Source organism: Apis cerana, linkage group LG2, assembly GCF_029169275.1.
Source record: "Apis cerana isolate GH-2021 linkage group LG2, AcerK_1.0, whole genome shotgun sequence".
In the NCBI taxonomy this organism is placed as follows: Eukaryota; Metazoa; Arthropoda; class Insecta; order Hymenoptera; family Apidae; genus Apis; species Apis cerana.
The window spans coordinates 10,335,437-10,358,149 of NC_083853.1; the positions used below are offsets into that span (position 1 = coordinate 10,335,437).

General features: G+C 26.8%; 3 protein-coding genes and 1 long non-coding RNA gene across 7 annotated transcripts; 2 read left to right on the forward strand and 2 right to left on the reverse strand.

The window, feature by feature from the left end:
* Positions 1 to 394: 394 nt before the first annotated feature.
* LOC107994292 (cysteine-rich with EGF-like domain protein 2) lies at positions 395 to 2,290 on the reverse strand. The gene is made up of 4 exons (XM_017051120.3): positions 1,846 to 2,290; positions 973 to 1,630; positions 811 to 906; positions 395 to 669 (listed from the first exon to the last, which is right to left on the reverse strand). The coding sequence occupies exons 1-4, from the start codon at positions 2,011 to 2,013 to the stop codon at positions 449 to 451; spliced, it is 1,143 nt and encodes a 380-aa protein (XP_016906609.1). The 5' UTR covers positions 2,014 to 2,290; the 3' UTR covers positions 395 to 448.
* A 320-nt stretch (positions 2,291 to 2,610) lies between these two features.
* LOC107996626 (coatomer subunit alpha) lies at positions 2,611 to 7,197 on the forward strand. Its single transcript, XM_062071110.1, has 5 exons — positions 2,611 to 2,800; positions 3,227 to 4,451; positions 4,532 to 5,479; positions 5,593 to 6,747; positions 6,810 to 7,197. Exons 1-5 carry the CDS (start codon positions 2,721 to 2,723, stop codon positions 7,044 to 7,046), a joined length of 3,645 nt encoding a protein of 1,214 aa, XP_061927094.1. The 5' UTR covers positions 2,611 to 2,720; the 3' UTR covers positions 7,047 to 7,197.
* A 1,005-nt stretch (positions 7,198 to 8,202) lies between these two features.
* On the reverse strand, positions 8,203 to 9,663 carry LOC133665676 (uncharacterized). Its single transcript, XR_009828829.1, has 2 exons — positions 9,155 to 9,663; positions 8,203 to 9,093 (listed from the first exon to the last, which is right to left on the reverse strand). It is a non-coding gene; the product is annotated as an uncharacterized LOC133665676 (long non-coding RNA).
* Positions 8,390 to 21,260, forward strand: LOC107996780 (host cell factor 2). Of its 4 annotated transcripts, none has more exons than XM_062071107.1 (8): positions 8,390 to 8,582; positions 8,702 to 8,984; positions 9,950 to 10,657; positions 10,743 to 10,894; positions 10,971 to 13,862; positions 13,945 to 14,172; positions 14,248 to 14,629; positions 14,734 to 21,260. In XM_062071107.1, the coding sequence occupies exons 2-8, from the start codon at positions 8,816 to 8,818 to the stop codon at positions 14,862 to 14,864; spliced, it is 4,662 nt and encodes a 1,553-aa protein (XP_061927091.1). In that variant the 5' UTR covers positions 8,390 to 8,582; positions 8,702 to 8,815; the 3' UTR covers positions 14,865 to 21,260. The 4 variants fall into 4 exon arrangements, with proteins under 4 accessions (XP_061927091.1, XP_028521940.2, XP_061927092.1 ...); XM_028666139.2 differs by having other exon boundaries at positions 10,743 to 10,888; XM_062071108.1 differs by having other exon boundaries at positions 8,765 to 8,984.
* Positions 21,261 to 22,713: the final 1,453 nt, after the last annotated feature.

Below are 22,713 nucleotides of genomic sequence, written 5' to 3' on the forward strand. Positions count from 1 at the left end.
GTCACAGTATATATGCGCTCTATGATTGGCTAATGTTTTTTGTTAATAATTTTATTAATAAAAATGAATTATTATTATTAACATTAAACTTAATAATATATCTAAAAGAATGGAATATAAATTATTATATATAAATACAATTACATAATTTATATGTAATTGTATAACCGAAGTATTTTGGGACATATCGCCAGCGATAAGAATAACAATGTGTAATATCTATTGTTTTGCATATTAAATATAAAGATAAGATAAATATTAAGGTAAATATTATTTATAAATTAAAAGTATTAAACTATAAAAAAATCATTATACTGAATCTTATTATACAAATTATATAAAGTTACATTTAATTCATAAATATAAATATCAATTTCTAATAAATAAAAATTCATTTTTTATACTTTTTGATAATTAAATCAATTTATTAAAGTAAAATCTTTGTTTTTTACATTGCTCCTAATATGTCCATATTCGCAGTTGTATCTTGTATGTTACTATGAGCTATTATATATTCTGATGCTGATATGTATATACCAACTAATAAGCCAATTATACTTGCTATATAAATATTCCGTTGAAAAATAATATATGTAGCTATACAAAGTCCAAAATATGTTGCATATCGTGCAATATTTTCTTGTTGTTTTCGGCCCAAAAGATCAGAATCTATAATATAAATAATTTTTTATTATATTATAATATATTATAAATGTATTATAAATATTAAAAATATAATTATTAAATATAATTAATTAAAAAAATAATTAATTTATTCTTATGATTATGTAAATACAATATAATACTTACTAATACATAAATTATCCTTTTTATGATATCCTTCTGCACATTTTATACACATATCTGGTCCATCACCTGTACAACCATCGCAGCTTTTATCACAATCTAAATTAAAGAAAAAAAATTAATCAAATTACTTTTAAATATTTCTATATATTTTTTATAATTTACCTAAACATGTATATCCTCCTTCTTTATTAATACAAAATTGATTTTTAGAACAATATTCATTACTTTTTATGCATTCATCAATGTCAAAGCAACCTTGTCCATCTAATATATACCATCCTTTTGTACATTTTTCACAATTTTTTGGTCCTGGTCCTTTGCAAGATCCATCACAAGCAGCATGACAATGAGAACAAAGTAATTTATTTTCATCTTTGTAAGATTCATAAAATCCATTTGCACATTTAGAACAATTATTTCCTTCATAACCCTTATCACAGAAACATCCACCATTTCCTTTCCTAGTACCTGCTCCTTTACATTTACCATTATTGTTACAAATTCTATCTGGAAAACCTGGACACGGTGTACATTGCGGACCAAAATGATCTTTTGGACAACAACGTTTTGTCTGTTGAATACAAATATAATCATAAATATCTGGATAAATTTGTTGATGATTAAACCACCAATCTTCAATTTTACTCTCTAATTCTTCAGCTAAAACATGACATTGAGTTTCACCACGTTCTACTTCTTTACATAAATGTTCTTGTATTTCTATTAATCTAGTTTCACTTTTTGAATATGAACCTAATTTATTTTCTTCCCAAGCACTATCACCACCATCAAATTTTTCACGACTTGTCCTTTCTATACCCTATATAATAAAAAATAAAATAAGTATATTATTTAAGAATTTAAATGTAATTAATAAATGTAATTAAAATGAAATTATACTAATTATTATTAAATTTATTTTCATATGTATTATGTTTCTATTTAATACATATAAACATTAAATTTGTACACTAATAAAAAAATTTTAATTTCCCATTGTTACTTTTTTTAATTCAAGATAACTCATAAACTCACCTTTTTAAAACTATTAATTAAAATTTTACAAGCAGCGCATAATGGAAATTTTTGAGCTTTCAATTCTTCATTTGAAGGTGTTTTATTACACTTTACATAAATAAACATATAAAGTAAAATAAAAAAACTTAACAAACAAGAGAAAATAACATTATTATTTTTTCGCATTATTTTATAAAAACGTACCGATTACAAACTTCTCGATATAAGCGAGTATAAGCATTCACTTGAAAACTTAAGATAAACGATTATTAAAATAGAAAATATTAAATTTCTATGATTTATATTTTATAATATTTTTAACATCATTATTTCATTAAATATTCAATAATTAAGAAATATAAACAAAGTTATTCAGATTCTTTTAGATTAATAGTAACACAGCAATAAAACAAATATTTTGCAAAAATGAACATGCGCATGTCATAATTAAGAATATTCAACCAATCCAAAAATGACATTTGTAAGTTTTCTTTAACTTACTAATTTGAATGAATATATTTTGTTTTATTATATTACTTTAACATTATTTGATAATATAATAATTTAAATTTGTATACATTAATATAAATTACATTTAAGTAAAATATAAATTTATTCAAAAATTCATTAATTAATTTGAATAAAAAAAAAGACATATTATATAAAGACAAAATTAAAAAAAAGATATTGAATTAAAGAAAATTAAATAAAGAAGATAGAATAATACTGTATACTATATATTTAAATTATATTAAACGTACTTTAATCTTCATCTATAAATGTATATACTTTATGGCAAGATTAGTGACGTGTCTTGATTCGTGTCGGATTTATTAAGGTTAAAAATAAGGAATGATTTTTTAAATATATTTTATTGAATATTTAATAAAAAAATGTTGACAAAATTTGAAACAAAATCTGCTCGCGTAAAAGGATTATCTTTTCATCCAAAACGTCCGTGGGTTCTTGCAAGGTAAATAATATATACATGTTTCTTATAATATTTTTTTAAGTTATTAAAATAACTTCTTATTCGCAGTATTGTATATATTATAAAATGTTTTTAATTTAAGTTATTAAATGATAACAAAAAAAAATAAAAATATCTATGATTTTTAATATAATAAAATATTAAAAAATTTTTATTCTTAATATAATATAATAATAATTATTATTATTAAATAATAATAATTATTAAATAATTATTGTTATTTAATAAAGAATTATATATAAAGTTATTTTTTTTATATTAGTTATATTAGTTATATTAGTATGTATATATATATATATATAGTATATAAACTTTTTTTTGTGTTATTTAAATGATAGATATTTTTTCTAAATTATTTTTAGAAAAAATAAATTTTGATTTTCAAATATATTATCTGTTATGTTATAGTTTGCACAATGGAGTTATTCAATTATGGGATTATCGTATGTGTACTTTATTAGATAAATTTGATGAACATGATGGACCAGTTCGTGGAATATGTTTCCACAATCAACAACCATTATTTGTATCTGGTGGAGATGATTATAAGATTAAAGTATGGAATTACAAACAAAGAAGATGTATCTTTACTTTATTAGGTCATTTAGATTATATTAGAACAACTGTATTTCATCAAGAATATCCATGGATTTTAAGTGCATCTGATGATCAAACTATTCGTATTTGGAACTGGCAAAGTCGCACTTGCATTTGTGTCTTAACTGGACATAATCATTATGTAATGTGTGCACAATTCCATCTTACTGAAGATATTATTGTATCAGCTTCTTTAGATCAAACAGTTAGAGTATGGGACATTTCTGGCTTAAGAAAGAAAAATGTAGCTCCTGGACCAGGAGGATTAGAAGATCATTTAAAAAATCCTGGTACCACAGATCTATTTGGTCAAGCTGATGCTGTTGTAAAACATGTTTTGGAAGGTCATGATAGAGGTGTTAATTGGGCATGTTTCCATCCAACATTACCATTGATTGTTTCTGGAGCTGATGATCGTCAAATTAAAATGTGGCGAATGAATGATGCTAAAGCTTGGGAAGTTGATACTTGCCGTGGACATTACAACAATGTTTCTTGTGTTTTATTCCATCCTAGACAAGATTTAATTCTTTCAAATTCAGAAGATAAAAGTATTCGTGTTTGGGATATGTCTAAACGTACTTGTTTGCATACATTTAGAAGAGAACATGAAAGATTTTGGGTTCTTGCTGCACATCCTACCTTAAATCTTTTTGCTGCTGGTCATGATTCTGGAATGATTATTTTCAAACTAGAAAGAGAAAGACCTGCATATGCTGTATATGGAAATGTTCTTTATTATGTAAAAGAACGTTTTCTTAGAAAACTGGATTTTACTACTTCAAAAGATACGTCTGTTATGCAAATACGCGGAGGTGGAAAGACACCTCCTTATAGTATGTCATATAATCAAGCTGAAAATGCTGTTTTAATCTGTACAAGATCACCTAATAATGTTGAAAATAGCACTTATGATCTATATATAATACCACGTGAAGGTGATTCTAATACTGATGCTGATACAAAACGGGCTTCGGGTGTCACAGCTATTTGGGTTGCAAGAAATCGTTTTGCTGTGTTAGATAGAGCATATTCAGTATGTACTTAAAGAGAAATATTAATTACTTTACAATAACAAAAATAATTAAAAAATAATATTTAAATTATTTGTTACAGTTGGTCATCAAAAATTTAAAAAATGAAGTTACAAAAAAAGTGCAAATTCCAAACTGTGACGAAATATTTTATGCTGGAACTGGAATGCTTCTTTTACGTGATGCTGATCAAGTAACACTCTTTGATGTTCAGCAAAAAAGAACATTAGCTGAAGTAAAAATTTCTAAATGTCGATACGTCGTTTGGTCTAGCGATATGTCTCATGTTGCTTTACTTGCAAAACATACTGTTAATATTTGTAATCGACGATTAGAATCCTTATGTTCTGTACATGAAAACACTAGGGTAAAATCTGGAGCATGGGACGATTCTGGAGTGTTTATTTATACTACTAGTAATCATATCAAATATGCAATTAACAATGGTGATCATGGCATTATTCGTACTTTAGATCTCCCAATATATGTAACACGAGTCAAAGGCAATCAAGTTTACTGTTTAGATAGAGAATGCAGACCAAGAATTCTTCGAATAGATCCAACTGAATATAAATTTAAATTGGCTTTAATTAATAGGAAGTATGAGGAGGTTTTGCACATGGTTCGCAATGCAAATCTTGTTGGCCAATCTATAATTGCATATTTGCAACAGAAGGGATATCCCGAAGTTGCTTTACATTTCGTTAAAGATGAAAAGACTAGATTTGGTCTTGCACTCGAATGCGGAAATATCGAAGTCGCTCTAGAAGCTGCAAGATCGCTTGATCAAAAATCTTGTTGGGAGAGCTTAGCTCAAGCAGCTCTATTACAGGGCAATCATCAAGTTGTTGAAATGTGTTATCAAAGAACTAAAAATTTTGAAAAATTAGCATTTCTTTATCTTATAACTGGTAATTTGGAAAAATTACGTAAAATGATAAAAATTGCAGAAATTAGAAAAGATATATCTGGGCAATATCAAGGTAGTTTGTTACTTGGTGATATTTATGAACGTGCAAAAATATTACGGGTATGTTTCATATGACTTGAATACAAATTAAAAAAAATTTTAAAATTGTAAAAAAAAGAATACGAATTAAATTTTTTTTATTATAGTTGATTTTCTATTTTTTTATATTACAGAATTCTGGTCAAGCTTCTTTAGCTTATGTAACGGAAAAAATTCATGGTATATCATCTCCAGAAGACGATATTCAATATAGTTCTATGAGCGAAGAACTTTCTGCTCTTGAAAAAGGAGCAGAATATCTTCGACCTCCAGTACCAATTCAACAAGCCGAGAATAACTGGCCATTATTAACAGTATCAAAAGGTTTCTTTGAAGGAGCAATGATGTCACGTGGAAAGAGTCAAGTAGCTGCTGCTTTAGCTCCTGAAGATGACAATGCCGAGCCAGCCGAAGGATGGGGTAATGATGAAGAATTAGGAATAGATGATGAAGAAGGTGTTGAAAATGAAAACGTTCCTGAAGGTGAAGATACTGCTGGATGGGATGTCGAAGAAGTAGATTTACCACCAGAACTTGAAACCACAACAGTTGTGGTGGAAGATGGCTATTATTCACCACCAACAAAAGGAATATCACCTACTCAACATTGGGTGAATAATTCTCAATTAGTTGTAGATCATATATTAGCTGGATCCTTCGAAACGGCATTTAGATTACTGAATGATCAAATTGGCGTAGTTGAATTTGAAGCATATCAAAGTCTTTTCATGAATACTTTCGTACGTGCTAAAACATCGTTTGCTTCGTTACCAAATATACCTTCATTGTATGGATATCCTCAAAGAAATTGGAAAGATACAAGTCCAAAAAGTGGTCTTCCTGCAGTTGGATTACATCTTACTGATTTAGTTCAACGACTTCAAATATGTTATCATTTGACAACTGGCGGAAAATTTCCGGAAGCAATAGAAAAATTACAAGCGATTTTACTCAGTGTATCATTATTAGTTGTTGATACAAGACAAGATATTGTAGAAGCACAACAGTTGATTCAGATTTGTAGAGAATATATTTTAGGTTTGAAAATGGAAACTGAAAGAAAAAATCTACCTAAAGCTACTTTAGCTGAACAGAAACGGATTTGTGAAATGGCAGCTTACTTTACACATTGCAATTTACAACCTGTTCATCAAATTCTTACTTTAAGAATAGCTGTAAATATGTTTTTCAAATTAAAGAATTATAAAACTGCTGCTTCATTTGCTAGAAGATTACTTGAATTAGGTCCTAAACCTGAATTAGCACAACAAGTTAGAAAGATTTTACAGGTACGTATTTATTTAATATATATTGTTAAAAAATATAACTTAAAATATATCATTTTTTTTAGGCATGTGATAAAAATCCGATAGATGAACATCAATTAGTATATGATGAACATAATCCATTTTCATTATGTGCAAGTACATATGTTCCAATTTATAGAGGAAAACCAGAAGTCAAATGTCCGTTATGCGGCGCAACTTATTTACCGCAATTTAAAGATACAATATGTAAAGTTTGTGAAGTTGCATTAATTGGAAAGCAATGTATGGGTTTAAGGATAAGTCCTATACAATTACGATAATTTTTTGCTATTTTTATGTATTAATATATCAATAATGTTAATGTCATTGTTTTATAATTTTTTCATTATGTTAAATGTAAAAGGTATTATGTCATTCCAGTAAATATTGTAAATATTACAAAAGCTATATATATATATTCCAATCTTGAAATTATTTCATTCATTAATTTACAAGATAACATTTTTATATTATTATTATTATTATTATTTCATATTGAAACATATGATAAATATAAATTATATTTTAAAAATATATAATAAAATTAAACATTAATATTTTATCATATATTTTACCTTATGCAATTTTTTTTATCAAAATAGATATAAAATGAATATATATTTTTTCATTGAAATATTATTTGCAATATTATTATTATTTATAATTATTTTATATGTAGATATTAATATATTTAAAGAATCGATTCTAATGGCTAAATACATTGCTATACAAAAAAATATTCGTTAAAGCTTATTTATTAAGTTGTAAATAATTTAAATTTATATTAGATGAAGCGAGATAAAGCGACACAATTGTTACATCGTTGAATATTTAACTAATAGTATTATCTTTTTGAAAAATGTTCAAATTTATTATATACTGTTAGCGAGGGCGAAATTTGTTAATAATTTTTCATTAATAACGCTTTGACAAATATTAAAATTTTTAAAACATTTATCGACAATAAAGTTTTTGTTGAAATAAAATCAATAAATTTTATTTTTGAAACAAATTATATAAAATAACAATAATATAAAATATATATACAATATATAGTTGATTATATATATAAATTCATTGGATGATAATAAAAATAAATAAATTTATTCTATATCTAATCTCAGTTTAAGCTTAATACCAATATTTAAAAATATTGATATTATTTATTCATATTTATAAAAATCCCCAAATTAATATAAGTTGGTAATATAAATAATTGTAATAATATATCAAAAATATGAAAATTTATGAATTAATTTGAATATACTATAAAATTATAGAACATAATACATATTTTTTACTAAATATTAGTAATTTTTTATTATATATTTGTTATATTTGTAATATTTAATTTTATTTTATATATTGTGACTATCTAGGAAATTATATATTTATAGGGAAATTTTTTATTACATATTTTTTTATCCATTTATAGAATTTTTAAATTTTAAATAAAATTGTTTATTATTTCTTTTTTTTTACAAAATTCTTAAAAATTATAAAAAAATAAAGATTTAAATTGAAATATAATACTAAAATTATTATTTATTTACAATAATAATTATAGAATATAAAAAAATGTATACTAAGTTTGATCATTGATAAATACTGAGTGAGCACACTAGAAGGTATAAAACCAGTGCCGTAAACATCGTGAACGTAAATACACGGTGTGCGTTCTGTGTATACGTGTTACGTTACAGACGTCTTCTAAATCGTGCTGAATTTTCATGATTCTTATCGAAAAAATTTCACCTAACTTTATATTTATATGAATTATTTAAGTTAAGTTAATTAATAAAGAACAATAGTGAAAGGTAGGTTATAATCAAGACATACGATATTGACAGTGCTAAGAATATCAAGAAGTAGTAAATTTTCGTTGGGTGTGTGAACCTTCGAAGTTATTTAAGTTGTCGTATTGTAAACATTGAAGACATAGAAGTTTCAAGAAAAGGGCACACTATCTTCGAAATCATCGGGCGTTGTACTACTCTAGGGGTAACACGGTGGGTGCATAGCTGCGCGGTATGAAAAAATGATGTGATCGATGGTCATCATGGCGGCACCCATGTTAAAGTGGAAGCGAATCACAAATCCGTCCGGACCTCAGCCAAGACCCAGACATGGACACAGGGCAGTTGCTCTTAAGGACCTTATGGTCGTTTTCGGCGGTGGAAATGAGGGCATTGTTGATGAGCTTCATGTCTATAACACGAGTAAGTTGCTTTCTTGCTGTGCGTCTTTCGCGCCGTTCTTGATGATTCCCGCGATCCAAGATGGCGGCATACATTGACAAAACGATCACCGGCCGGATCATCGTGAAAACTATGAATTTTGATTATGTCTGATGATTTATTATCATATATTTCATATATGTTAAATGTACCTTTATTATATATGTCTTTTTAAATCTTGTTTATTAAACATTTGATTAATTTCATGTATAGAATTAATGCGATCTGTCATTTTTCATGTTTATACGCACGGGAGCGGCCATTGCTATCTTATATACCCCACCACGATTTGCAACGCGCCGCATTTCCCGTCATTCCACGTTCACGCTTCAACCTTCCTTCTCTTTTTTCTTTCCGTTCCTATTTCTTCTCCCACTCTTTCATTTTAGGTTTTCACATCTTTACATGTCATGAATGTGTATAGAATTTCTTTTAACTAAGTTGCCAACAATTATACGCATGCGTACTTAAGAAATATTTTCTAGTCTTATTTGAAATGTTATATTAATAATATTACTTAAACTAAACATATATTTATTACAAAAAAATAATAAATATAATGTATTCTAATTCAAATATAATAAAATTATAAATATAAATATTAGATCGTTATAATTTAATTTATTAATGTAAACAATAAATAAAAATTTAATATTTTACTCATTATCTTTTAAAATTATTTTATAAAATGAATTAAGATTTTTGTTAATTAATAAAAATGATGTGAATTTTTACATTTTTTATTTCTTTTTATATTCTTTTTTATTCTTTTATCTTTTCTATACTAATAATAATTATTTAATAATATAATTTTATATTAATAATAATAAAAGTTTAAAAGTTTCTTTATTCATTATATTATTTATTATAAAAAAGCTTTTTTCAATTATATTTGAGAAAAGAATTACAATGTATTACTTTTAATTTATTTACTTTATTCTTTACAGCAACTAATCAATGGTTTGTACCATCGACAAAAGGTGATATTCCACCTGGCTGTGCTGCATATGGTTTTGTTGTTGATGGAAGTCGTATTTTAGTCTTTGGTGGTATGGTTGAGTATGGAAAGTACTCAGATGAGCTTTATGAACTTCAAGCAGTTAGATGGGAATGGAAAAAATTGAGACCTAGACCTCCAGAAAATGATCCACCACCATGTCCAAGATTGGGACATAGTTTTACTCTTATTGGTAATAGAGTCTTTCTTTTTGGAGGATTAGCTAATGACAGTGAGGATCATAAAAATAATATACCAAGATATTTAAATGACCTATATACCCTGGAACTACTTCCTAATGGAGGAACAGTTTGGGATGTACCTCAAACACATGGTCATGCACCACCACCAAGAGAGTCTCATACTGGAGTATCTTATACTGATAGTAAAACAGGAAAAACCTGTTTAGTAATTTATGGTGGTATGAGTGGATGTCGTTTGGGTGATTTATGGTATCTTGATGTTGATTCAATGACATGGCATAAACCAGTGGTTCATGGACCTATTCCATTACCTCGATCTCTTCATACTGCTACTTTAATTGGTCATCGAATGTATGTTTTTGGAGGATGGGTGCCACTTGTTGTTGATGATGTTAAGGTTGCAACACATGAAAAAGAATGGAAATGCACAAATACATTGGCTTGTTTAAATATAGGTAAATTGAAATTATATATTTTATATTACATTATTTTAAATTGCATTAAATTATATCAAAAATAAAATTAACAATATAATTTTAGAAACTTGGACATGGGAACAGTTAACTGTTGATACTTTAGAAGAAAATGTTCCTCGCGCTCGTGCTGGACACTGCGCAATTGGAATGCATAATAAACTTTATGTATGGTCTGGTCGAGATGGATATCGTAAAGCTTGGAACAATCAGGTTAGGGTTAGTTTTTATAATTTATTTTTAACTTGAAAATGTTTTTATTTCTTATACAGTATGATTTATTTTTCATTCTTAGGTTTGTTGTAAAGATTTATGGTATCTCGAAGTTGGTAAACCATCTGCTCCATCCAAGTTGAACTTAGTTAGGGCCAGTTTACAAGCTTTGGAAATTCAATGGACACCTGTACCATCTGCACAGTACTATATATTACAAATACAGAAATGTAAACCTTCAACAACAACTGGAACGTTTCCTACAGTTAGTACTCCAGCAAGCACTGCAACACCTACCACGACATCAACAATGGTCACTCTTGCAACTGATTCTGCTACATCTTCGCCTATCACTTCTGTTCCTGAGCTTCCACAAACTCCAACTTCGGTTAGACCGTCCGTACCTCCACAGACTCCAGTTCGAGTTCAATCAACTGTACAAAGTCCCATTCAGAAACCAGTACCATCACAAAGCGTAACAAAACCATCGAGTCCAATGACACCAAGAGTTGCCGGAAATCTTATTAGAATTCGTTCTCCTTTAGTTACAACAACGCCAACAACAACCACTGCTACTGAACAAACTCCAACTTCTAATACTACAGTGGCAGGCCAAACACCAGCTGCTATGTCAGGAATTGCCGCTTTAGCAGCAGCTGCTGCTGCTACTCCAAAAATAAGTATGAATAATGTACCAATCCTTCCACAAACTACGGCTAATACAATTAGAATGAAGAATGTTCAACCTGGTCAACAAATACGTTTTGCTGCACCCGGAGCAACAGTATTGAGAACAGCTTCACCACAACAAAGTAAACAAATTATCCTACAGAAACCAGGTCAAAATATATCTGGTCAACCACAGATTGTACATCTTCTTAAAACAGCACAGGCAATGGTAGCAACTGTGCCTAAAGTAAGTCTCATACCAGGAAAAACTGTTCAAGCAACAGGTGCAAAACCACTTAATCAGGGAGCGAAAATATTGAGATTAGTAAATCCTAATACTGTACAGGGATCTAAAATTCTCACAACTATGAAAACATCTAATATCGTTGCAATGAGTAAAGGACAAAATATTAGTGGTAAACAAACAATAATGATTACTAAACCTGGTGGTAATGGTGGATTAGTTGGTCGTAATCAAATTATAGTAGTTACAACAGGATCTAATTTAAGAACTATACAAGCTGTTACTACTTCTCAAGCTGGAGGTGGACAAACGGGTAATATTACGACACCTGTAAATGTTTTACCATTATCAGCTACTAATCATGTAACAAACCAACAAGGAGTAAAGATGATTGTTGTCTCATCTGGAGCAATGGGAGGAGGAACTACTGGAAAACCTATTACTATCACAGTTCCAGGCCAAGGAGGTGTTCCAAAAACAGTGACTATTGCAACTAAAGGAAGTCCACAAGCTATTTTTAATCCTGGAAAAAGTCAGATTGTTACTATGCCACAAATACAAAAAACACCAGAGACTGTAACAGTATCTGGTAAACCTGTAACATTACAAATGTCTGGAGGAATAGGTGCAAAAACAGTTACTCTCATGCCTACAAGTAGCACAATAGTAACAACATCAAGTGCATCTGAGACGATAGATACAAGTAAAATGTTATTTGTTCCATCACAAAAACAACCATCAGCTTCATTAGCATCTACATCTGATGGTCCTGCTACTACTGATGCTGCATTGGCTGCATTAGCTGCAGAGGCAGGTTTAATAGATCCAGTTCAAGAACCTTCTGGTGATTTATCTTTTATGGTATCTGCAGATGATGGTGGAGCTGGAGATGGTAAAATAGAAGATAATTGTAATGGTGATGAAACTACTACAGCAGCTGCTTTAGTTTCTCAAATGGGTGCTGGTGAATCTATGCAAATTGATAGAGATGGTAACTTTTTAATTCCTCAAGTTGATGGTCCAGCAGATCTTCTTTTGTCTGATGATGATGAAGACAACGATAAAATTGATTTAGCCGAAGATCCCGCGTTAGAAAATCAAGAAGAATCACAAGTTGCAGATTCTGCAAATATGGAACAACATACAGATACTGCAACAGAAGCTGTTCATATGGAAGAATCCATAAAAGATCCAGATACTTTATCAGAAGGAGCATCTGAACTTCCTGTTTCTACAAGTGTTCCAGAAGATATTCCAATAGATCCAGAACCTCCTATTGATACTCAACCAGATGAAAATGAAATACCTATTGAAGTTGTTAATGATTCAGAACCAGCAAATGAAAGTGACATGCAAGAAATGAATAATGTATCAACTGAAGAGGCACAAATAAAAGCTGAAATTTCTAATATGCAAGATCCAATAGAAGCTTCATCAGAGGAAGCATCTATGCCAGATGCTATGGAACTTCCAGAAACTGAAGAAAATGAACAGATTGAAAATAATGATATAAAATTAATGGCAGTGGATACATATACTTCTGAATCTGAAAAACCAGTAGTTTCTGAACATTTGTCACCTGAAGATAGTTTATCACAATTTTCTCAAGAAGATAATCAAGTCATAGAAAAAATTAAAGATGAAGCTGTGGAACCACCAATGGATCTTCCTGAAGGAACCCCAATGGAAACATTAGAAGATAATGATGAACCAATGGTTACAGATTCTTGTTCAACTCCTACTAATATTCCAATTACAACATCTATCATGCAAATAAAGTTAGAACAAGCTGATGAATCAATGAAACAAGATAAAATATCAGAAATCCCAACATCATCTATTAGTGGTATTACATTTCTTGAAAAAGAAATGGATATTCAAAAACCAATAACCACAGTAAAAATGGAAATAAAAGAAGAATCTATTAAAAAAGAAAGTCTGAAACAAGAACAAATGAATGGCACAAGAACGGAAAATGGAGATGATTCCACAGCATTAACTACATTGGCTACAGCTGCATTAGGTTCAGCAGAACAACCAATGAAAATGAAGCCTGAACAGGTAAAATATTATATTTTATATTAAAATGATATATATATTTAATATTTATTTGTAATATAAGAATATTTCAATTCTTGTACAGACTGAAAAAGAAAAAAAAGAAGAAGAATGGTATGATGTAGGAGTAACACAAGAATCGAGATTTACTGTACAACATTATTATTTACCAGGTGATGATCCTTTAGATATAACACAACCATTAACTATGGATGTTTTTGAAGGTAGAACTAAAGTTCCTTTAGAACAGGGAACTATTTATAAACTTAGAATTGCTGCTGTGAATAGTTGTGGACAAAGTGATTGGAGTGAGGTGAATAGAATAATTGCCAATATGAGTATTAATATACATTTAATTTCATATAACATTTTTTTTATTTATTTTAAGGTATCAGCATTCAGAACATATGTTCCGGGATTTCCTGGAGCACCTAGCGCTATAAAAATTAGTAAAACGGCAGATGGTGCTCATATTTCATGGGAACCACCACCTAACAGAAATGATGGACCCATTTTGGAATATTCTGCCTATATAGCAATGGCAAATACTGCATCTAATAATAATGGAGAACCAAAGACAACATCATCGAATTCGAATTTAACATTCACAAAATTTTATTGTGGTACAAATAATTCGTGTTCGGTATCTAATAGTTCCCTTAGTGCTGCTTATGTTGATACAACTCGAACACCAGCCATAATATTTAGAATAGCAGCACGAAATGTTAAAGGATACGGACCAGCAACGCAAGTTAGGTGGTTGCAACAAGGTTGGTTGTGTATTTTTAATTTTTTTATAAAAAAAAAATAAATAATTTTTAAATAATGATTTTTAAAAATTTTAAAATATAATTTTTTATTATATCATCATTAGCATCAGTATCGTCATCAGATCCAACTAATTTTATGGAGAATAATCCTCAAGTGAAGAGACGCGGTGTAAATATACGTTTACAAGCAAGCTCCCCACAGAAGAAGGTGAAACTAAAGAGACCAAGTAGCTAACTTTTTGTGAGCCGGTTCTTTTTGACCTCTTACAGCCCAAATATTCAAACAGCGCTATTCATTATTTAATTTCCGCTGATACACACGCCTAACAACGACAATGAAACAGTATATTCTTCGAATAAACAACGTGACATGCGAGTAAATGAATGCACGATATAAAGTGATGGAGAAGATGTCCATAACTACATTGAGGTATAACATAAGAGTTAAAAAAAGTATTTTAAGTGTTCTATATATGAATACAAGGTCTTTCTATACTGCGTTTTCTGACTCACCGTTATTCTCCTATTCCTTCGTGAATATGCGACATTCTTCTGTAAAAATAATATGAGTACTATTAATAAATGGCAAGGTGGTTACTTTGAAATTAAACAAGTTTTTCCATGTTTATAAATGGTTCGAAACTCATAATATACCGATGATAGTTGGATCAACACTTGCATCACTTTTCATGGTATACATATGATTTCATTTAAATATTAACCACCTTCATTTTTTATTTTTTATTAGATAAATTTAATATATGTAATTACAAATTGTAATAAAACAGAAATGAAATAATCGTTTGATTTATACGGAAGCTTTGATTTTAACAAATGCTTTGTTTGAATTTATTTTAAATTATTCGTATTTGAAAGTCTTTTATTATTACAAAGATATATTTGCGTACAAATCTTCTAATATAAATAGAACAGAAGTATGGGAAACTTCTTATTACATTTAAATATTTATTGTAAATATTGTAATTGGAAATGTTTTCTTTTAATTTTCTTTTAATTTTCTTTTAATTTTCTTTTAATTTTAAATTTATAATTGTCTTTATTGAATTTTTTTTCGAAATTTTGCAATGCGATGCAAGTGTAACAAAAACTTTGTTATCATCTTTTTCTGTATAAAATATCGGTGCTACATTTTATTCTCATTACTTTTGTTACTGCCAATCGCAAAAAAGAAACATAATCAATATAAAGAGAAAGAAGCACATAATTTAAATATAAATTATTGTGAAATTTTATTATTTTTTTGAAGTAATGAGACAAAGATATTTTGTAAAAAAAAAAAAAGAAAAATAAGTTTATAGATTTACACAGATAATAAAAATTACAACTTGATTTTGAAAGTGTCAATATTTTGGAAAATAAAGAATTTGAACAATATTTTTATATCGCAACAAAATAATTATTTGAATAATATATCATTATAGTTTAATATAAAATTTAATTTTTTAATTTTTACAAAATTAGTATAAAAAAAAATTATAAATAAAATGAATAGAGCAGATATATTTGCTTAAGTAGAAATATTCTTTAATTGTTTGAGAATGATAGAAATGTGAAAAAAGTTTTTAAAATATAGATTGGAAAAACTGATAAATTATAAAAGATTATAAGCATGATTCATACATATGATTAAATGGCTTGGGACTATGTTATGAATCTTAATAATTTAAGCGCACACTTTATTTTTAGATCATTAATACAAACTGTTATTTGCTTATAGCTTAAGCATTAATATAATGTTTTAAACCTTTAATATGTTATACTAAAAATTTAAATAATATCTTATAAAATAGCATATTTAAATTGTGTTGAAAAATTATGTTGTTAAAGAACTGATTAAACTTTAGAACTAATAACTTTATATTAATTTTATATCATCAATTATAATCTTTTTTTTTTAATAAATTTTACATCTATTATTATGAAAAGAAAAGAATAATAAAAAAAAATGTTTTATTATATCATATTATATTAAATTATTCTGTTGATAATTATACTATATGTCAAAATATGAACAATTAGTAAAAGTTATTAGTTCATTTGTTTTATAAGTTCTAATAAGAAATTGCATTAGATCGTATTAAAATACCAATTCACAATTATTATATATATTCTGCAAATGAAATATTTTGAAATGTATGTATACATGGTATGATATTCTGTTCAATCCAAATGTATTAAAACATTATCTATAATATTCAAATATATTGAAAAAAAAGTATAAATAAATATAGGAAAAAAATATCTTATATGAAATACTCGTTATTTTACTGTAGAAATTTTTATAACGTCAATCTGTACTTACACTGTAGATATATGCATCTTTAAACTAACTGTAACTATACTAAAATTACTAAAAAAACTATATTAAATTTTATTTTATTATTAAAGTGTCATAATCTATCTATTATATACCTGAAATTTATAAGAAATTTATGAATTATAAATTTAAAATATTTTCTAAATTTGGTACAAAAAATTTTAATTATTTATTTATTATTGTTTCAGATAATATAAATTTAAGAAACAAAAAAACTAGAATAACACGATAAAAAGTATATAATGCATTCTATGTTTGTTATAATAATATTATAAATAAATTCCATTATTTATATCTATATTATATTTCGCGTGCTATTTTTCTGTTAATTATTCATTATCGTTTGGCAGTAACAAAAGTAAATATATATTAAGTTAACTTTTCCTTAAGTTAATTTGTAGTTAACAGGCCAAGTGAATTAATATTATCTAAGATTTCCTGATGTAAATTGTGTATTTTTATAACAAAATATCAAGTAATGATTATAGTCATTCAAAAAATAAAAGAACATAATTTACATCCTAAAATTTCGGATAGTATCGATTACGATTAAATGAAAAGCTTAAAAGGAATCTTATAAAAAAAAAAAAGATTTATAATTAAGAAAATATATAAATGCAAATAATTATAATATTTTTTTTCTAGCGCATGAATTATGCTCAAATTAGTCGATGGTTTCTCCGCAAATATACAATCGATAATGAATTTGTCCTGTTAATGTTTTATCATATAACAAAAGAAAAATACAAAACATCAAATACGATTCAATTATAAATCTATTCTATCTATGTGATTAGATTTCAAAATCTATATATGATGTGATTGCAATGTATGTAAAGATTAAGTAGCTAGAAAACGAATTGTATGTGTTAAAGAAATTGCAAGAAACAATGCTGTGATGAAGTCATCACATTTATAAAACACCTTAAATTTACGGTGAAGTCTCGCAGGAGTTTAGCGTATTTACGTTAAATAAACTAATATTGCACTGAACCTGCAATCATACTAAATAATATACATTTGTATTTTTCGATGAAATTTCGTAGTTTTATTACATACGAGACTACGAGCAATTTTAGAACTGTTTTAGAACTGTTAAAATTCACATACTTTCTGATAAGGAACCAAAATTTTATTTGGTAATCAAAAACAATGTATACGAGAAGAATAATTTTAAGATTCGCATAAACAGTTTCAATTTTAAAGACCATGTTTATTAAAATAAAAAAAAAACAATAAAGAAAGTTGAAACTTTTCTTCTTCTCGTGCATATCTTTTGAAAATTCGTCGAATTTTATAATTAATTCATTCGAACAAACGTCATATATTTAAACTATATTTAAAAAATGTTAGCGTGCCTAATCGCGAAGTACGTAAAAAAGATAAGAAGACATTGATCAACATTTACAGATTGTAATTTTATACTTCGATATAAATTTATATACGTACAATCGTAAAATAATCGTCATATACGATTAAAACACGTGTCACTGATAAAATACTCTACTTCTTAAAGTCGAATCGCACTTTTTTATAGGGATTGTTATTTCGAAAACGAATATGTATTGTATCTCATATAGTCGTAGTAAAATCGACATAAATAATGGAATTAATAATGTGCGATTTGATAACTAAGAAATCATTCCTTTCGTCAATGAACGTTCATATTCATGCTTGTTTATGTTTTTATGGCATCGTAAAATGAACGTTCTAACTTCCATTTAAATATAGAAGTTTAATAATTGGCAAAAAAAAAAAAAAAATAAGCGGGTTCATTTTTGTGTAATTAGTGCATCTTTTTCTAATTATTTTCAATCATCATTCGATATTCAACTTTTAGCATCAATTACTTTACCTAATTGTAATTAAAATGTTAATTAAATTATATTAATTAATCGATACTAACAAATCTATATTAATTAATATAAATTAATTGATTGAAGAATGCAGAAAAGATTGATTGCTGTTTTTTTTTTACACTTTGTAATTATGAGAATAACGGAGAGAGAACAAAAGAGGGACATGCGAGTTTTATAATAATTTTACGCTTTATGCGAACGATTGTATGTTTGATGCATATTTTTGATTAATCGTGTGCATCGATCTGTTGTAAACAGGACAAAGACAAGTAAATTTTTTAAATGATCCGAAAAAGTGATTTTGCGAAAACATTTTACATCCACTCGCCATATTGATTGATGAATTAAAAAAAAAAAAAAAAATAAGAAAACATGGTATTTATATACAAAAGAATCGACATAAAGTTATTCTTAGTAGTTAGCACAGATGTATCTATATTCCATGCATATAGAAAGACGATATCCTTTATTTCTCTTTTGTTCAAAAAGAAAGAAAACTCATTCTAATTAAACGACGAGTAAAAAAAAACGTCGAGAAGTTAACGATTTTTCGACAATAGTATAGCGAAGACATACAATGCATTTCTGATGAATATTTTTCACGGAAAGTGCAATATTTCTACGCATCTCGATGTTACTATCACGTGCTTTATTGCGCGTGGTCTGCGTAAGCATAAATTCGCGTAGACGAAAATACTCGTTAATATTTTCGTTTAATATATGTTGAAGAACTTACATATTAATCGACAATTATGCTGTTTCGAGAGAACTGCTGTATAAAAAACGTCGTGGCTTCGAAACACTTCATAAAATCATTAATCCTAATCAAGAAGAAAAAAAAAGATCTATTGCTCAATACTCAATTTCATACTTCGTTGTGTTCAACTAGATAAATTTACATGATATGTATGATATAATTCCATTGATAAAAAATCGATTAAAAAAAAAGAAGAAGAAGAAAGATAAAAAGAGAATGGAAAAATTAATCTATTTGTTTCACATCGATCAATTTCGAAACAGCAGGATTATCGGTCGCTTTAATCTGTATAAAACAATGAGTGGAACGTATCTCGTGTATATCAAAGATAAACGATATAGCACAAATGTAAAATTAATGAGAAATTTATATGTTCGATTATTGAAACATATAATTTGAGATAATCTTAAGAAAATTAAGAAGAAGACAAGTCCATTTAGATCTCTATACAATTTGACATTTATTTTTTCTATATTTATTAAAAATATATCTGTCCAATTTTTAACTATAAATTAACTATAAATTAATTTTTATTAAATAAAAAATAATGGCAATGAAACGAAACAATATATCATGATTAATTTCATTTTTTACAATTCAAGATTTAAAGTATGAATTTTTACATTAATATAAAATATATAAAATAGTCTTGAATACAATTGCATAAATAGATATCGCTTCTTAACATTTTAATTTCTATTTGCGCTATATTGTTTTTATCTTGTATACATATATGTATGTAAATACGTACGAATGTGCGAAATATTAACATACAACATTATACAAACAATAGATTATTTTTCCACGTCTAGCTCGAATGTTTCGAATCTTCGACGAACATCTGTGCAGCTAGATTTAGGATATAATGGGAAGTGAATAATCGGCAATGCACGACACATTTCGTATAACGATGATATAGGTGCCGATTAGAATGTTCGGGTGGGCATATATTACATTTATTATATATTTTATTTTCGTTTAGACGTACAGGCATAGTTACTGAGAGGGGTTGAACAGTAATTATGCCTATGATAATAATTTACGTATATACATTATGAACCGTTATTTTCTTTTACAATTACAATTAATTTCTTAAAAAAAAAGAAATACGTACAATTAACAAGCGAGATTAGATAATAAAATAATAATACCAGCATTGGATGGTGATTCATATTTAGTTAAAATTTAATTAGAATAAATATATTTTAATACTGACACTAGGATCTCAAAATTTCTTTAATCCAATCGAGACTGTACAGTTATATACTAAAAATTTCTATATTGAATAATCTGAGAATATTCAAGATTATTATTGTCAGTAATACTTGATAAAAAAATAATATGTCTAGTTAATTGTACTCGAGAATCGTGTGTGTTAAAATTTATCACTGGCAGAAATCTACTTTCATAGGATTTACATGCTTGTATTATTTTATGTTTTTATATAAGATCGTTAAAAATAGTTTTGCCAGTTTTTTGAACCAGTAATCTTTCAGTGAATTATGTTACAATGGATTTGAACGTCGAGTTTCTGAGTACAATATCTCTTGGCGTTTAAGTTCAATATCGTTCAAATCGCGCTATTTTTCACTCTATTCAACATAGATTCTCTTTAATGGTAGGGTTAAATATATATTATATGTAATAAAGAGAACAAAATAAATGTATGTATACTTATGTGCTTGTGCACATTAATTCACAAACATCATCCTGCATTCTTGAATCATTTTAAAATTTTCAATTTCACAATTAACATAACTTTTTTAATTATTATTCTTTTTTTAATGTTATAAATAATTAAAAAAAATATATTCTATTTATTCTTATTTATTATTTTTTTATGTTATAAAATTTTTTTTCAAATATTAGAACTAAAGCAAAAAAGAAAGGAATATAATATTACACAGTAGAATATATTAAATTATTATAACTTGTATATGTCTTTTTTAATTAATTATTGTTATATATATATTAAGAATTTAAAAAAAACTGTTTTTTCAATGTGTACTAATTATAAACACATAAATTATTTTATATATACCATGTCTCATAAAAAATTTGTATTCTTTAAAAAAATTTTACATATTTGCATTTTTTCTCAGATCATATTCTATATTCTAATCGAAATTTTTGATAAATAAGAAAAATAGATTCGATAAATAAATCATCTATTTATTCATAGAATGTTTCAAAATTCCTTTCTATTCTTTATTGCTGAAGATTTTAAATCCGATTTTATTGCCGAGCTTATTTATTATTTATCATTATTACCGCATTATAAAACGCTCATATATTTCAATTATTTCAATTATACAAAAATGTAAGAATCCGTTAAACATCTGTTAACTAAAGATTTCTGAAGTAATTTCAAGTAATACTTTTCTTTGTAATTTTCGTTATAATTTTATTAACGAATTATTAAAAAAAATATTAACTAATTACGAACAACTTAGTAACGTTGGTTACGTGCCGTTATTCGAAATCCAAGCAACCATGTATCGAAAAAATGTATTAAATATAATAAAATATTTTTTATCGATAGAAAATTACATCAAATTATATCGTGAATACTGAATAAACCATAACAATATTTTATATAAAAAGAATGTTAAGTATAATAATGAAGAATCAAAAAAATATTGATCCATTTTGATCCATGCTTTTTATCCAATGTAATCAATTATAATATATATAATGTAATATATATATATATATATGTATGTATATACGTTTATAAATAAGTTAAAAATATCTAACTTTTACAATATACAAATACTTTATGGATATGACAAAATTTATGAATAGCATAGAATATTGCATTTAAACTTCTCTAATGGATAATATTTAAAAATATCATAATTTATTGTTTAATTTTATTACGAGTAAAAGTATATTACCGTAGTATTTAGCCACCTATTGAAACTCCTATTTATTCTTTTATACTATGAGATTATATATATATAAATAATATATATATAAAGAATTATAATAATTTTAGAAAATAATTTATTTTATTTTTTAATAAAATTGTTAATGTAATAATTATTCTTCACTTTTCTTAAACATTTGTTTTTCTAAATTTTAATATGCATCTATTTAACTAATTATTTTTTTGTCTGACAGATGGCTA

Bases quoted from the DNA above. Each gene is read 5' to 3' on its own strand.
- LOC107994292 (XM_017051120.3), bottom strand. From the start codon at position 2,013: ATGCGAAAAAATAATAATGTTATTTTCTCTTGTTTGTTAAGTTTTTTT. The intron at 1,631-1,845 runs GTGAGTTTATGA...TTTATTATATAG, and splicing joins TAATTAATAGTTTTAAAAAG to GGTATAGAAAGGACAAGTCG. The intron at 670-810 runs GTAAGTATTATA...TTTATATTATAG, and splicing joins AAAGGATAATTTATGTATTA to ATTCTGATCTTTTGGGCCGA.
- LOC107996780 (XM_062071107.1), top strand. From the start codon at position 8,816: ATGGTCATCATGGCGGCACCCATGTTAAAGTGGAAGCGAATCACAAAT. The intron at 14,173-14,247 runs GTGAATAGAATA...ATTTATTTTAAG, and splicing joins GACAAAGTGATTGGAGTGAG to GTATCAGCATTCAGAACATA. The intron at 14,630-14,733 runs GTTGGTTGTGTA...TATCATCATTAG, and splicing joins AGTTAGGTGGTTGCAACAAG to CATCAGTATCGTCATCAGAT.
- LOC107996626 (XM_062071110.1), top strand. From the start codon at position 2,721: ATGTTGACAAAATTTGAAACAAAATCTGCTCGCGTAAAAGGATTATCT. The intron at 4,452-4,531 runs GTATGTACTTAA...TATTTGTTACAG, and splicing joins TGTTAGATAGAGCATATTCA to TTGGTCATCAAAAATTTAAA. The intron at 6,748-6,809 runs GTACGTATTTAT...CATTTTTTTTAG, and splicing joins AAGTTAGAAAGATTTTACAG to GCATGTGATAAAAATCCGAT.